Genomic DNA, 18,041 nt, shown 5'->3' on the forward strand with positions numbered 1-18,041 from the left:
GCTTCTATCTCAGACCGAGATTCAGCACATTTCATGCATTGGCTTTGTGTCCAGGGGGAAACAAACCTTGTAGTTTTGGATAACTTAATATTTCTTGAATAAATAGTAAAATAAATTGCACAAAATGAGCATAATGTATTCGCAGGGAGTTGGCAAAGTTGTTGATTAATGCAATAACTCAACAAACACTTTGCCAGGTGCTGAGATTTCAAGCTTCCTAAACTCACCATCTGGCCTGCACTCTCTTGGTGGTAAGACTCAATCATGCCCACTGGCATTTCAAGACAGTCCCTTCCCCCTTTTGTCCCAGCTCTCCCCCACAGTTTGAAGATGAAGAATCAAGCAGGAAACACTCATGGACAAAATACCGAACGGACCCCCCGGATACAGGCAAAGGGGACGCAAATCGGTCAGGAAGCGCCCAAAGCACACTCTCTATACAATGTGACTGTTATCAACATTTCTGGTTGGTAAGTCAAAGAGCTCAGTCAAAAATAGAGAGATTTTTAGCCATGATGCATTGTCGGTCTGCTGGTCCACCAATTTGGATGGATTACTATTTACAACAGATTTTCAATGTCCTCAGATGATGAATCCTAATGACTTTGGTAATCCTGAGATTCTTCGTTGCACCACGAGGTTGGAACCTGGCGCACACATTCAAGCTCACTTTGTCCAGTTTGTACAGTAACATGCTAACAAACATGAAGAGCATGCTAAACATTATACCTGCTCAACTGCCTCACAGAGCCACCAGCATGGCTGTACATTCATATTCTTGTTTTGCTGTTGATACAAATAAGAGTCCCTTACTTGATATCTGCCCATAATGCATCTGGAATTTCTTTCTTTCTTTCTTTTATTTTTTTATTTCCTTCTACTGAATGTAGCTAGACAGTGCATAACCAAAACACAGTAAGCTGAAGTTCAGGTGCAGTTATTAACCAATAAGAGCACTCACTGTATGGTTACAGCAGAGTTATGGTTCACTTTCACAGTGTTCAAGAGACACAGACACTTCTGCTACATATAAGGAGGGTTTTGAAAACGTCTGTGCCGAGGGGCTCGTTAATCCATAATCTGTCCGCACAAACAATCAAGCACAGAAAGTGACAGCAACAGTATTGCTGTTTATTATTAAGTTTGTATGACTCAGAAGATACAGTATGTAATTTTGAGGAAATCAACCCACCACCCTGGTCCAGATAAAGCTCCACAGAGCTCTTATATGATTCAGCAATCCTTTCGGGGCTTCACTGTGGTTTTGTGCTCAGTGTAATTAGCCTACCGACATCTATTTGAAAACACCAACTATTTGAAAACTGAACAGAAAAAGAAAACACAAGAGAAACAAAGACAAATATTTCTTGTGTTGTGGCTGAAATTCTCATTACATGTTCTTCCTGGCACACAAGAAAAATACTGATAGAAATACCAACATAGGTCTTTGTTTTCCTTTGCATTTAGCAATTAAACTGAATAAATGAAAATAAGATTCCACCGGATTTTGTTTCAATGTTGAAAATATGATGGTATATAATTCCTCTCATGACATCATTAGGATCAATACATCCCAGAAACATTTATATTTCAATCCACAGTGATATTCCCCAAAATGACATTAACAAACACGACCCTGAAAATGTAATTCTTATGTCTTTAGCTCTTTTGATTACAGCCATAATCGCACTCTCCTCTGAAAGGTAAGATATTTGCAATTGCCCATCTCACCTCTTGTACTTTACAGGTGGTGACCTCCGTGATGAAGGCAATGTAGCCGAAAATGTGTAAAAAAAACCAATGAAGCATGGTCACTAACAATTCTAATGCACCTGTATTGAAGCTCACACTGGTCTGCACCTCGCCGTGTGTACATTTTCAAAGTCATTAATTGTTAAAGTGAAAGCAGCAAATGGAATCAATGTATTTTCCAGAGTCAATCCCATGGTCAACACTTTGACAAATGATCCCCGCACGTTATGTGCCCATAAGCAACCTGGTTCACCAGGAAAAACATTAAATAAAGGAAACAAGATGCTCTCAAGATGCAGATGATTATTTTGTGATGTTTAAACTTTCTCAGATCTGTCATCTGAACCATTCATCGTGGTGTCAAAATCAGGAAATGTCTTTGTTTTCGACTCCCCTCTGCCTGTCAGATCAGATGTTAAGATTTTGCTGATAGCGTTCGAGGCTCAATCTGCCGTCCAGCTCCATCTCGTATCATTTCCCCTCTAGCTGGAGGCTGACCATTCCTCCGCACCCTGCATCTTCGCTGTCCAGTGATCAGTGCTGAGGAATGGATTTCAATCACTTCTAAAAATACATTTCTGTTGTCAGGGCACTGTTCTTAATGTATGTTCAGTTCTTGTTGTGCTTGCCTGTTTTTGGTTTTGTGTGTGTGTGCTCCATTTAAAATTCATGTCTGGAACGTTAATGTTAATTTTGTTTGGGCTTTTATTTATTGCTGTTACTTGTAAAGCACTTTGTAACATCGTTGTGAACATCGCTACATTAATCACGTTTAATATTGTGATTTATATGCCTCATCCATTATGCAGCTGTTAGTTATGATTGTGGTATGTGAGTGGCAGAGGCATAATTCAATCAGGAGCACTGTCTTCCAACAATGCAGTACTCAAGGTGACTGAAGCGAAGTACTGTAAAATAAATAAATAAATAAGTAAACATTTCTGCAACAGCACAGATACTTCACCTCTGCTTTAGATAGAAAGAACTTTTGATGAATGTCAGTTCATCTCTGGTGTGTCCTCGTGTGGCTTTTGATTTGCTGAATTTCCCAGGAGTTATGCTGATGACATTTGCCAAGCAGGACACAATGCCAACTGATGCAAAAACATGGATGAAGTTGGCACTATGTACTATATGTGGCCAGTGCCCAAACTAATTAAAATAGACTCCATGATGAGTTTTCTTTTTGCTCAATGAAACATCAAACCGTCTCATATTTTGACTGAAATTGGACATTATGATTAAGATAAAAAAGGTTTTACAAGCATCTCATCCTCGGAACATCACTAAACATACCAATGCTGCTTAGCAACAGGAAACATGAATTTAACATGAACATTTCTTAGTTTTTTTCTTTTGGCTTCAGTTCAGTATTTTCTAGTCAAATTTAACATCTAAGATATGTGAGAACAAAAGTGACACTGGGAACAAATAAATGAATTAATAAATGAGCATGATAAATGAAAAAGAACAAACTTTTCCAAACAAATAATAGATAAACAGAATAATGGGAAATAAATAAATAAAGAACATTTTTTCTGTATTTATTTATTCATGTATTTATCCATAATATAAATATTATAAAAAATATTATATATTATATTTTTTTATTGCCATTGCCTATTTATTTATATATTTATTTAATTTCTATTCATTCATTTATTTAAATGTATCATGCTCATTTTTTTTTTTTTTACTTATTTAGTCATTTATTTCCCATGTCACTTTTGGGCCCTGATACCCAGAAGATAGTGGTGGATTACTTTGGCAAAAACAAGTGCAATATATTAAAGTTAACAACACCCACATTATGTCAAGGACTAATGCTCATTACACTGCTCACAATTTCTTTCTCTGCATGAGCCCTACCTAAAGAAAACGGATACATTGCCAGTTTGAGCTATCAGTGGAAATAAAAGACAAATGCATTCCATTCACACTCTTACACAGAGAGTGATGCAAGGCAGACAAGCAGCTCCAGCTATTGTCTCCTTAAGCTCTGCAAATCTGCCAGAGTCCCCCACTGGCAGTGGCTGACTGGATTCTGCGCCTGTGACAAGCAAGTGACAGATCATCGCCGAGGGGGGAGAAATCTGTCCATAGAATAATATAGAATGACAGTCTCTCTGAAGAATACATTCTTGTGGCAACATCACAGCAACCAGGTTTTCACCACAGCATACTGTCTCTGACATCTACAGAATCCATCAATTTAAAATCAATCAACTAAGCCCACTTGTCACTGTACTGGGGCGTGGAAAGGAGGGTGGGAGGGGTCGGGGCGTATCCCAGCAATGCACGGGGGCAGAGAAACATCCAGGACAAGTTGCTTTAGCAGAGCTAACACGGAGACGTACAAACAGAGGGCAAATGTACAAAATGAGGAACACATGAGAACTCAGCAGAAAAAGGTTGCCATTGCCACGGTTGCCATTTCCAAACCCAGGACGATCTTTTTATGAGGTGAACCCGCCATGTCGCCACATCAACCCAGCAATCAGTCAAAAAACCATCAAATTAATTCCTCAGTCAATAATTGTAATTTCCTTAAAAGTCAACTATTTGTGTTTTTTCTCTGACATTTTGGGAAATGCGCCTGTTTGCTTTCTCACCGGGGATTAGATGAGAAGATCGATCATCAATTTCATCTCTGTGTGTTCAGTCGAGATAAAAGATGTGTTTAGCCTTAGCTTATCACACAATTCAGAAGCAGAGGGAAGCTGCATTTGCCCAAATTCAAACCTGTCATATTGACATGTAGGACTACAACAAAGTATTATTTTCATCAGCAATTAATCTGACGTTATGTTCTAGATTAATTGATTAATTGTTTTGTGTGTAAAATCTCAGAAAATGGGTAAGAAACGAGCCTAAACTGACATTATATTCAAATGTCTTGTTTTGTAGACCAAAAAGTATAATATCATTTAAAAAGAAGAAGGTGAGAGGTGAGGTGAGATGAAACAAGTACATTTTATATATTTTGGTTTAAAAATGACATAGAAGATAAACAAAAAAAGCTGCTGATTAATTTTCTGTCTATCAATTGATCATCTAATTGAGCTTTATTTGCAGTACAGTTGAACTGATAAGGGTTTACAGCAATTCGATTATGAACTGAAGCTTTTTGCAGTGACCAATAACCGAGGCTCTTCACATGGTTCACCGCATGCAGCCATGTGAAGATGCTTGTTCACACTGGCTGCGCACATCTTCCAAAGTCTGAACAAATCCCAGGTGATTCGTGGATTTATCGGTGGCTAGTTTGGTGGCAAACAAGACACAAATTCAGACACAGTAGTTAAAAAACAATCTCACCTCAACTGGCTGTTCTGGAGATTTCATTCATATCACATTACTTTTTCTAGGGTCATGAATGAACTTTCAAACGCACCTTTTAAGGAAGAATCAATGAGATGTACTTGGAGTGCTCTGAATAATGGGAATTGTAATATCTGTGATTCTATAACCACTGGGCAACTCTGCTGATCGAAAACTCTACCACTTTGTGGCAAGATTGTTTTGTTAACTTCAGTTGTTGGAATGGCGTATTTTTCCTTGTTTCCTCCAGTTTCCATCCTTTGTGCTAAGCTACAGGTACCTTAGGCAAAATATGCCCTTGACCAAATATCTTTTCTAAACGCAGACAGAGATGAAACTGATATCAATCTAACTCCCCGGAAGACAAAAAAAAAAGAAAAAAAAGCATATTTCCCAAAATGTCAGGATATTCCTTTGAACTGAGTAATCAAAGATATCTGCCAGGCTTTTATGCTTCATCCTCTAGTTATTTCAACACTAGCTGGCTTGCTTTCTATTAGGAGTAAAATGTTTAAAAGTCCATCTGCCAGCTTGTAGCTCTCCAGTTTCTGGCTCCCTGCAGACCTCTAGAGCCACTGCAGGTGCATTCCTAATAATATTACTATCTAAAGGACAGCTTAACAAAGACATACCAAATCCTGCTTGGCTGATTTTTTGCATTTTGTTCACTCTCAATTAGAGACATATGTCACATTCCCAAACATTGGCGTCTGTTTGACTGCAAACTTTTTCAGCTCCCACAGCAAAGTCTGCAACCACACGAGCATCCATATTTAGCAGGCCAGCACAGCCACGCAGTCTGTGAGCCCAATTATTCACCCTTGCTAGCTGGGGATTTTCCCTTTACTGACTGGTGCATATTTGCATTCTTGATTACAGTCTGATCCTTTGCAGTAGTAGAGCGCGCACAGCATCTGAAGGGTGAAGGTGGGAACAGAGCCCTTCCCAACATATTGAACCAAATGTCTCCTTCAGCTGTCGTTTTCTTGAATGAATTACTTAACCTTATAACAATGCCTCTAAATTTTTCAAGCATTCACTCAATACTTTATTGACCAGTCCTTAATTTTTTGAAACACAAACTGAAGCAATTAGCACATTGCGCATTTGTGTCAATTGCTCACAATTAAAAATAAAGCCCTGTTTCCCTGTGTAAAAAGTAAACTAACTATTAACAGCATCAGAAACACCTTATATTTTCAGGCATTGCCTTATCTGAGGGACTCACCATGTTGAGCTTGAGCTCCATGTTGAGGACTCCTCCACTGTCTAAAACTGGCATCAGGTTGATGGCGAACACGGCGGCCCTGTCAGGTGGAATCGATATGTTCGGCCCAAAGAAGACATAGAAGTGCACGGAGAAGGTGTCCAGCTCATTGCGCAGAGTCGGGCGGATGGGCCAGCACTTGTTAGTGCCGGCGGTGGGGGCGAGGTAAATGATGCTGTCCTCCGAGGTGTGCAGGTGACTGGCGTTCTGCGTCAGGCTGGGCAGGGTCGCCACCGAGAGCGTCTCAGACAGGGAGAAACCCATCGCCGTTCCAAAAGACTGAGGCATGTTCATGGAGGAGCTGGGCTGCGCTTGGTCCTTTGACAAATTGGGCTTGGAGCAATCTGTTCAGAAAAGACAGATGTCAAATTCCCAAAGGATACCAGTCAAACTGATGCCTGTATGTGCTGAACATTGGATTGTTGCAGAAGGTTTAAAAAAAAAAAAAAAAAAAAAAAGCACCTTGTGACATCTTGTTTAATGTAATAATCCATATCATGTAATCAAACAACCGATCCCCAGCAAATCTCAAACAAACAGGCAATAATCAAGTCAGTTACTTTTCTTGCCTTATCACACATGCTAAGCAACCGAGTCTTCTGTAAATGTTTGAAATGATCCCCTTTTGGCTGGTTTCCATAATGTAAACAGCAAGGTTCAGCACTGTACACTGCTTTTTAACGAGACAAAGATTCACAGTAATTGCAAACTGTATGCATTCACTCAACACAAAGCAACTCTCTCCAAAATGGTCATTGATGGCAACTGGCAAAATACCATCAAATACCACCAATCCCCAAGGGTAAAGGATTTCAAAGGCTTTTCTGCCTCAGCCTCGTTTGCATAGTGTTGTCTCTGAAAAGGGTTTGAAGTATTTTCATGTACCTTCAGGCAGCTGAAGCATTCCTAAAAATACCTAAATACCAAATACTGCAGCTTCCAGGCAAATGTAACTTTGGTAGAAACTAGAAGTAAAATCTGTGTTAAATAAAAGACCCAAATATATAGCACCAGTTATTGTCTGTATATGTGTGGGTGGCTGGCAGAGCAGGGTGCTGTTTAAACATACTGTTTCATAACTAACCAATTCATAATCCATAGAAATGGATTCTTTATGGTTTCATATAGAGCAAAACTCCTAAGCATTCTTCAGCGATCAATCAGCTATTCAGGGAAAAGACACCTGCAGTGGAAATATTGTATAAACAACAGTAATAAATAATCAAGTGCTTCCTAGTTTCACCACTCTCTGTTTAGCCAGCAACCCCGATACCTGTAAATTGGACTGAATTCGAATAAGGGCTCATATTTCTGCGACTGTTCATAACAACAATAACGAATGATAGCGAGAAAGCACGAGGAGGTGAGCACTCTAGATGATCTTTTCCCTGAACCTGAGGTGTTCTTCAATTTAAATCCACAAAAGGTCAAGTAAGATCTGCCTGGCAGGCAGGGGGAGAGACAGAGTGTGAATAATTAGTGTCTGTGTTGCCATGGTGACAAAGTGCACTGTACAGTGTCAAACAGAGGGAGGGGATTGCTACATGGGAGTGGACTTCCCACAGATTTGTGAGCCATCCCTGCGGAGTGAGCATAAAGAATATCTCGGCACTCCACAACCCAAAAACAGCATGTAGCACTTAAGCGTGGTATCACTGGCCTCATAGCAATCCCTCATGAATCGCCTCAGTTTGAGCTCCGGTCTTTTCTTGAACAAGCCTCTTGACGGTCCAGCTGTGTCTGGCCTCCCTTTTCCATTCAAAACACAGGTCCAAAATTTCTGCCTCGTGTATCCGTAAGAAGCGTGAGCATCTTGGAGGCATTTTTTTATTCATTTTTTGCTTTGATACAAAGACAACATTACACCTATAACAATCTCTTATTTTTTTCCATCAGTGCCTTTGCAAACTGAAAGCCAAAATTCTTCATACTTTGACTGCATAATTTTGGATATTGGATATGATATGCTGCCAAATTCCACTCCGAGCTTTTGTTTAGTCTAATTTATGAGTTTTCAGGTTCACAGAAACCACCCCAGCATCGTCTAAATTACACTTCAAAAGCAGCAGGAAGAAGAATAATGAACAACACTGGAATCAACTAAAGTAGCTAAAAGATTGTGGCAATAAACATTATCATAATTTATTTGAAAATAATGAGGGAAATCCAACACATTACCTTTAATAAACAATTAAATAACTTTGTTTAATTGACAAAATTGGTAAAATGCTCATTTACACAACAACCTATTCCTCACTGTGTGAAAAGCCCTGATGTTTTTTTCAAGACAAGAAGCGAAACCACCAGGGTGTTAAAATATTGTGCTTGGCTTTAAATAATCAGAATAACAGTAAATGAACAGAAGCATTAGTAATACACTTAAGCAATCAACAGAATCACACACTATGAAACACCAAGAAGACATCAGAGTTTCAATTTCTGATACTTTCTTCGTATTATGTAAACAATGTTACTGTATGCAGCATATTAGTATTCATGCATGCAAACCACTGTGTACAGATAGCCTTTACTGTTAGTACCTACATCATGAATAATATGAAACATATATTGGAGTGGCAGTACCCTGATCCTAGTAAAACCTGGAGTATGAACAGTAGCTAAGGGTGGTTAATGTTAGTTAACGCTTGCAAACTTTAGTTAGATATTGTGTCACTGACATTACTGAGTCAGTTTGCTGAAGGTTGATGTTTCTTTGCTTGTATTTCTGTTACGCATTACAATGTTACATAGTGTAGCTATTTTTGGTTAGAAAGGCTGCTGTTAAACCAACATTACATTGGCTTACTTTAAATTATATATTTTTCTAACTTTTACTTCTTCAAGCTGATTGAAATGAATAAATGAGGCCCTCTGCCTCCATGGTCAGACTGATAGTGTCTAATCAATACTAGCTTATTGCTGTTTTCAATGTGTTTAGTCTTTGTTATTCTAATAAAACTACAAAATGAATATTGCTGCTTTATTTTAGGATGGTAAAAAGTAAATTAAGACACTCACCTGTGACCTGCACCCCGATGCGGAAGTAGACGTCAGAGTTACTTAGATATCTCTCCACCAGGATGTAGTACCATTGTTCCCAGGCAGGAACGAGGGTGTCTAATTCACAGGGGTTCCACTCCCTGCAGTCGAGGGCACTTGAGTTATGCACCGGTGGCGCCCGCGCTCTTATCTTCAGCACCACGGGACAACTGTCGCTACTCTTGTTCTTGGTGCTGCAGTTTACCAGCTGAACCTTCACCTTTGATATATAATTGGGGATGAACACTCTGCAAAAGCACACACACACACACACACACACAGATAGGCACGCACACACATGTTTTAGGCAGGAATAATACCAATGTGCTGTAGGCTATAAACTATCCAGTATGCTTTAGAACAGTATTGTACAGTATTTATTATATAAAAGACATTTATGTTAGCAGGTAAACCCATATCTTTCTGTATCTGTTTCATCTGAATAAATAGTGCTACAAAAATTGAAAATACCTCCAACAACTTACATAAGTAAATATGTAGTATTTGACTGAGCAACTGACATTTTGATTATCCTTATTTAATTTTTTTTGCAAAAAAAAAAAAAAAAAAAAAAAAGATCAAGAAAAAATGAATATAAACCTGGAAAATGAAACGTCTACTTGCACCTGGGTGAAAATAATTACATGGCAGCTATTCAGCTATTTATACCTGTGTGGAACAAGTAGTGGTTCCCTTAGCAGCTTGTTTATTGTGCCGTTAAAAAATGGCTTCCAGGACAGCGGAAAATGTTGCAATGCACTGCTTTATAAGCGCCATACACCAGGTACCATTGTACATGTCTGCTGCCATTGAGAACATATTTGTTTTTAGACTTTGTTGATTTATTATCTTGTTTTTATTGTTATTATCATATTCAGTTTTCAGATGCAGTTTGCTTAGATTAAGGCAATGAAACTTCTTGGTTAGGTTAAGGGAAAAGTCATGGTTTGAGTTCAAATAGACTCTTTCACAACATTAACCACGTTAGAAAGTCTTTCTGCCAGATCTTCACCCGTGTGACTCAATGAATTGGTCCAGGAGACACTAAAACCCTGGTGTAAATACCCACTGTGGCTATCTATCCTGGGTGCAAATAGCACTGTTGGCTATAGACACCTGAGTGCTTATCTCTGCCATGCTATATACATCCGGGTGAAAATAGCCACACTGGCTGTGATATAGCATTAGCATATAGCATATAGCAACAGTGCATATAGTATTGTTGGCATTGTTATAAACCTGGGTGCAAATAGCATCTGAAAATAAATCATATTGCTCTGCTCACAAGACTAATGTGACTTTTCAAGGAGAGGAAGATAATAAAGTTGTTCAGACTACAAGCACACATTGGGAAATTGCATCTTTTTAAAATGAAAAAGCAATATAAGGTTATGCAGAACACTCCAGGAAAATCATTACTTAAGAGGCAGATGAGGAGGTGAACTGAAGAGATAGATTGTGCAAAAAAAAAAAAAAAAAAAAAAAAAATTTCCTATTAGATTAGATTGAGTACATAATTTCAAAGGCAATCCATTCTGACTTTCAGGTTTCGGAAGCTAAATTAGAAGACTTACTTATAAAGTGCAGATCTGTTGTGGATGGGGATCATCTGGTCAATGAAGTATCCAGGATAGAGCACTGAAATCCCAATTAGCCTCTGGACAATGAGCTGAGGTTGGAACAAATACTGGCATTCTTCAGACAGACCCTAGAAAGATATCACAGCAGTGGCTTAGATGGTATTTCAGTGGTTAGCTCACCAATATTTCTTAAAGGCTGGTAAGGAGGAGATTAGATATCATTCAGAGTGGCTGAAAATTCCTAATGGACTGTGTGCATAAAGCCTGTCAGCTTCCTGGATTAATATCACTCTGTCCTCCCTCTGCCTGCCACACAGTGTAACATGCACCCGCTATTTCACTTGTGTTGTTCTGAACCATTAATTCTTGATGTGCATTACTCTGTGAGATGAGCCAAGCAGACAGAATGACTTAGAGCCAGCAGGCCGTGTATTGTTTCTACACATGATCTGCTGTAAAATTTGTTTTAAAAAAGAACATGAGCATTCTGTGCCTGATTCAAAAGGACAGGTGTGAATGCCAAACGAGGTTCTTCATTCCTGTCAACTGATCACTAACCCCTCCTGCTTGAGCCACAATTACTGTGGCATGTCATTAGTCCGGGAGCTGCTGAGGTGACCCTTTGATTTATTATGGCCTGTCAGTTGGACCTGCACATGTGTCTTGTAGGGCAAGTTGTGTTTTAATTAAGGCTCAACCAATATGGGTTTTTGACAGCCAATGTTTTTACACTGTAAGTGCAGATAGCTTTTGATGGTGTTCAATACTTTTAAATATTGCCATTTTCATGCCAAAAAAGATATAAGCATTCATTCATTTTCCCCAGAATTTCAGTCTTGGCAGGGTGCTAAAGCCTCTACAACTCCTCTAAAGCCTCTAAACCTCCTAAAGCCCCCACCACCACCACTGAAACCTTGACTAATTGCATTATTTTACCTCCTTCAGTCAGGATGACCTATGACCCGAGACTATGCAATTTTCTAGTTTCTAGTTTATTAGGTACACCTGAACAATTTAGTGCAATCCATTGCAATAGTCCTGCAATAAATGCAACCTCTGAGAGCTTATGTTCACCATTGAACTCTATGGTAATTTTCGAGTGTGCAGTTCGTGCCGTCGTATACTGCACCTCTTATATTTTTAATACTCACATTTAAACAAATTCACGAGACAGAAACACCTTTAAGGCTCAAACAGGAAGGATGTATTGCATGAACAATATGTTAGATGACATTAGATTGTAAAAGTATACATAATGAGCTAAGATAATTTAATGTGTTTGGTCTTTGGATGAAGAATTATGCCGATTTACGAAATAAACAAACGTATGAACAATTGAATTTACAGATTGTTGCTATATATTTGCAGTTTTAAACTGAGATCCATTGAACTGACAGTAGACAACGCTGCCTGGCCAATATCCAGCATTTAATAAAAGGCTAATATATACTGGCAAACCATTATGTCAAACCCTGATTTTAATGATCATCATAAACCAGTAACATCTTTTTAAATAATGGATAAGTGAGATAAAAGTGAATGAAGAACATTTCTTCCATTGTAAATGAAATGAAAGCTGTTAATTAAATTAGTCACTCTTCCAGAATTGTGACCGAGTATATTAAGATTCAGTTTTTTTCTGTGAATCCCCACAATCCTTACTTTTATTACCATGTCATTACAGCCTAAAACTAACGAGCATCACTGTTACTTAGATACAAGATAAATTGGTTGCCATACACTTTGATGAAGTCGTACCAACAAACGCTGTAAAATGGTTGGATGAACAGGTCAACATTTAATATCTTATACTCCTATAATTTCCCTTCAGTTTCCTCATTTACACTGAGCTTTGTATGACAGTATGCATATTGCTTTTTAGACACAATAAGGTCATTTATAGAGATATAAAGGTCAAATAATTCCAAGGAAGTTAATATATTATATATTATAACCCTGAAATACATGTGCTTATATACAGAGAACAGAGACTCTTTGTTGTGGAAGGACAAAACATGGCGTACCCTTATTGCAATTTCAGCAAGTCAGTGTACATGAGGAGATTATGGGTTTGACAGATAACACAGTTTATCACTGCTTCTTTGTTTTTTGTCACTAAATCGTCACATACTGTGTTCTAAATTCAACTGGGATTGTTATAAATGCAGTGTGCGTTGCTCCCTTCAGCTTGCAACGCTTCTTTCCATGTTTCCTTTCTGAACAGAAAACATCTTGGATGCTAGAAAATTGCTTCAGAAAGCAGAATTTGGAAAAAGTATGTTATTTCCATCTATACAGTGTCATTGGAAGCAGATCACATTTTAGCCACAGCAGCCTCTATTCCCAGTGCCCCCAGAGCAAACCAATTCTTTTGTACATGCAATGTTGATAGCAACTTTTGATGATATTTCTGATTGTTGTGTATTCCAGGTGCACTTTTGCCAGCCAGTGGAAACCACAAAGGAAGCACAACTGAACACCATGCCAGCGACAAATAAATTGCCTGAAATGGAAATCAGCAGGTGTTTATGCAGCCAAATAGGAGAACATGATGAGATGAAGAAAAACTCTCTGACGCTGTTCTGCTTCTTTAAACTCTGCCGCACAAACTGGAATATTAATCCCAGCGAATTCTTACATCATTTTTTTTTTATCATGATGGGAAGTTAAGTAACCATGAGGAGACTATTTTAGATGCAGATCTCACTGAATTTGCATTACATAACGCATTAGCATAAATAAGCTTCTCTTTTACCAGTCTCCATTCATGAGAGATGTCCACCACTTTGGTCCTGACCAAAATATCTCAACAACTATTGGATAGACTGTCAAAACATTTTGCACATACATCCATGATCCTCAGGGGGATGAAACCCAACGATGTGATCCACCGACTTTTACACTAGTGCCACTGTGAGGTTGATTGACGTGTGGTTTTGAGTGACAACTACTGGATTTTATCTATCTATTTATCTGAGGGACCATACAACACTGTAACATACAGATAAGTAGTGCAACAGATAATAATGTATATAGAGCTAAATGCTAGAAGAAAATTGATTGCCATGAAATTTGGATTAGACATTTATGTAAATAACTTTTCATTTAGTGCCAATTCAAAATTCAAAATGACCACATTCCATTTAGATGAGGTGTTCCTTTGTCCTGGTGTTGTACCTGCTGGATCACTGGGACACCCTATTAAAATTTGTTTCACCTGTGCTTTTCCTGCTATGACAGGTCAAAATGTCTGCTGTCTAGTGCAGTGTCAAAACAACACAGTGCCCCATGTTAGCACCAACTACATCGCCAAAACAACCCACCAATCCAATTCTTAATATGAAACCACAATGTCCATTTGTGCTAAACGGCCACACTCACCTTGACTGAGATCTTGCCTTCATCCTTGGGTAAATGTGCTGCTAGGAACCAGTCTCCAGGGAGTGGGCTGGTCACATTGAATGCTCCTGTTGTACGGTTTGGAAGAGTCCAGGTCAGGGTCACAGCAAAGGACCCTGGGACAACTGTGTCCCGAGGGAAGCGGGTGTACAGGGGGTTGATTACTGGTGGAGCCCCAGACCTGAAGTACCTATTAATCACAAAGCCAAAATCCAATCCCTGTTATGGCCTAATATTTTCATAAACAACAGATGCATCTGTCAAGTATGAAATTCATCCATAGGAACAGCTGACAACATGAGCACAGATGGCATCTTCTATTTAAAATTTGAAGGATCCAAATCCACAACATTAATAATCATATCCAGTCCTACACATTTGAATGTGATAACCACATCATTCACAACATCACAGGAACACAGAACAGTCACCTGAGACAACAGGTTTCATGACAAACACTGATCACAAATCTGATAGAAACAGTCAGACAAAAAATTAAAATCTAAATGCATCTAACTACTTTTACAGTAGTCCCTTCATATTTTGAAGCTGCCAGTAATAGCTGACACTGCTCAGGGTTAACCAGCTGCTATAACCTTTTTTCCCAAAGGTAAGGAATATAAGATGCATATTATTGTCTATTCTTACCCCACTGAAGGAGCACTGTAGCTTGAGCAAAAGAAAACCAAAAGAGACACTTTAAGCTAAACCCAAGAAACTTCAGAAAAAGAGAAAGTTGTTGTGACAAACTCATCGTCTTACACAGTCACATTGCGGTTTGGGCAGCTGTCTCCAAATGTGCCCCCTTGCTCCTTGAATGTGATGAGGTTCCATACGGCCATCATGGTGTCATCAGGCACATTGAAGTGGAACAGTTCCACACTGGCGAAGGAGTTGAAAGCATTCAGTTTACGAGGCGTGCGGGTGAAGTATTCAGTCACAAAAAGGCAATCTGTAGGGAGCAGAACCAGAGGACAGTGTCCCTGAACATTTGTGAGGATGAACATGAGAAACACATGAGATATCCTCATTTAGAAAGTTACAGGGTAACCTACATTTGATCAGGAAAACAAAAAAGAAACCCATGCTAGCAGCTGTGAGGAAGCATCTTGGAACAACATTTTTGCTTCCAGCTAAATATGCTAACGTCAACATGCTGAAATGCTCACAGCGATATGCTGATGTTAATGGTATAATGTTAACCATGTTTACCATCTTGGTTTAGCATGTTAGCATGCTGAAATATTCACAATGGCAATGCTAACATGCAATCTATTAGCTGGTTTAATGTTTACCTTGATTATCATCTTTGCTTAGTGTGTTAGTATGCTAACATTTGCTAAGGTGTGAGGATGAGGATATTTAGTCATAAACCAAAGTAATGGATAAATTGAAATTTTGCCCTGAAGACGGCAATGAGTGAAAAGTGAGGGGATCATCAAGTAATTAGCGTTCATCGTCTGGGGACCATGATTGCAAGTACCAGATTTTGTGCCAATCCATCTAGTAGATGTTGAGATATTTCACAAGGTAAGTGAAAAATTTGACCTACTGGTGGCGCTAGATAAAAAGTCATGTGAGCTATAAAGTCTTAAGAAATCATCCTCTGGGGATCATGGTATCTGTATGAAATTTCATGGCAAAACACCCAATACATGTCAAAAGATTTCAGTCTGAACACGCTGAACCAAAAGTGTCTGAAAGTGCTGGACCGATCGACCGGTAGACACATTGTCATCCAGAGCCATGCCGCTAGCGTGACTAACGTGAGTTATGATGAAGACTTTTGCTTCTATAGACAGAATCCCAAGTAGAAATAGTTCGTTGGCAGCACTATGATTCTTGTAAATGGAACCGAGGCATAAGCAGTCACTCTGTCTTAAGTCCATAATGACAAGCTTCTCCTCGAACCCAGAAAACTGCTTGTAGAGAGCTACATCATCTAAATATGTAATCTTAGACTTTAACTCCTTTTAAAGCAGCTGAGGCAGATGCATGTATGCAGACTCACTCACGCCTTGCATAATGTCAAATCCTTGGATTACATCCACCTGAGGCTCTGCATATAAAAGCTGCAGAACAAGTGACAGGTGTAATCTGCCATATTACCTACATGAGCTGGGCTGGGCGAATGAGCACACCCAGCAGGTGGGCAAAATCTGGGGGAAAGTGTGTGCGAGTCAGTTCATTGACAGAACAAATTGCATCTCTTCAATAAGTGTTATCATAGATACAAAGAATGCAGCTGTTTTACATGGGAATGCATGTGCAGGCACCTTTATAGTTCACTGGAGGAGAATGTTTTCCATTTGTAGCACACTCCCTTTGTGTTTGTGCATGGTAACCATTTCTTCCATCTGTACTTGGAATACCTATGGTGATGTCTTTCCCTGTTTTCTTTCTTTCAGGGTATAATTTATCTCCCCTGCAATTTGTGCAAAAGTAGTACAAAATTTCACAATACTGTTTTGAGTATTCAATGAAAAGCCTGCGCCTCTACAACAGCACGAGCCCAATTCATTTAAAAGTTGTAGCGAGAGACACTAAGCAAGCTCACTGTACTAATGCTGTCATTTGCAGCTGCATGTTTTTCTAGTGCTTCTGCTTTTCGCCTTGATGATGATAGGGAGTGAAGAAAACCAAGTGACCCTCTACAGTGACAAGGCGCAGAGGCGTGGATGCGTGAAGGAAAAGGTTTTCTTGAATGTGCAGTGTGTTCTAATGTGTGTTAGTAAAAAGAGAAAAATGGCTCCACTCGGCTCCTCTCCCCCACTCTATTACCCGTCCTCAAAGCTCACGCTGGCTCTCACCTATGGAGGCAATCTTGAATACTAAAAGCGCAGAATAAGGAGGCAGAAACTCAGAAGAATGAAGCAGTCTTACTGTCAAGAGCTAAAGCCTAAACCCATACAAAGCTCCCAGCCTTCTTCTGGCCTGCTATCTGCATTTTAAGTGAGCCTTCTTTACTTTAAAGTTCTCCTTTGCCCTTTCATCACATGGATACCTGTGAGTGAGGCTGGAGAACTCGTCATATGTCACTGGTCATTTGTCACAGATTGAGGTGCTATAAACTTGCTGGCCTGCAGTAAGCTCACCAAATGTACTGCTTTTATGATTACTATGAAACTAGCTATGGCTGGGACCACTAAAAGTTAATGACTCACTGTAAAAAAAATAGTTACCTCTTGGTCAGACAGATGTTTGAAAAGAAAAGTCAGAAGCTGATTTTGCACATCTGGAGTTAACACTGGATATGAATGGTGATTACATTATTCAACAAGTCTTTAAATTGTTCAAGAAAGTCACTGTTAACTAGCCGGGGGTCAGGATGGTTATGAGATAATTACTAGACGTAGAAAAACGGAGAAAATCAAATTCCTGCTACATAAAATTATGTTTATTTGTCAGACTTTTCTAAAATATTTGCACTTTTTGTAGTTTTGCCTCTTTAGCATACAAAAATAATTCAAATAGTATTCAAATTATTCATCTGCTCACAACTCAAAGACCTGCACCATGTAGGATTTGCATGAGGATGTTGTTTTGTAAGAGGTCACAAACAGAAAAAGTTTGGGACCAATGGACTAAGCAGCTACAGTTGGTATGTCGAAATGACAGAGATCACGTAGCAAAATGTAGCAAGTTAATAAATTTGACAGTGTGTAGTGCATTCATTTTGTTAT

The 18,041-nt window shown here is 39.0% G+C and overlaps 1 protein-coding gene across 1 annotated transcript in view; it reads right to left on the reverse strand.

The window, feature by feature from the left end:
- tmem8b (transmembrane protein 8B) overlaps positions 1-18,041 on the reverse strand; it is a 41,362-nt gene that overhangs the window by 20,085 nt on the left and 3,236 nt on the right. The window contains exons 2-6 of the mRNA XM_056377183.1: positions 15,121-15,310; positions 14,341-14,548; positions 10,954-11,087; positions 9,359-9,627; positions 6,302-6,684 (exon numbers count right to left, since the gene is read on the reverse strand). Coding sequence (XP_056233158.1) covers positions 6,302-6,684; positions 9,359-9,627; positions 10,954-11,087; positions 14,341-14,548; positions 15,121-15,310 — 1,184 coding nt within the window. The remainder of the gene's footprint in view (positions 1-6,301; positions 6,685-9,358; positions 9,628-10,953; positions 11,088-14,340; positions 14,549-15,120; positions 15,311-18,041) is intronic.

Source organism: Seriola aureovittata, chromosome 5 (assembly GCF_021018895.1).
Source record: "Seriola aureovittata isolate HTS-2021-v1 ecotype China chromosome 5, ASM2101889v1, whole genome shotgun sequence".
Classification (NCBI taxonomy): Eukaryota; Metazoa; Chordata; class Actinopteri; order Carangiformes; family Carangidae; genus Seriola; species Seriola aureovittata.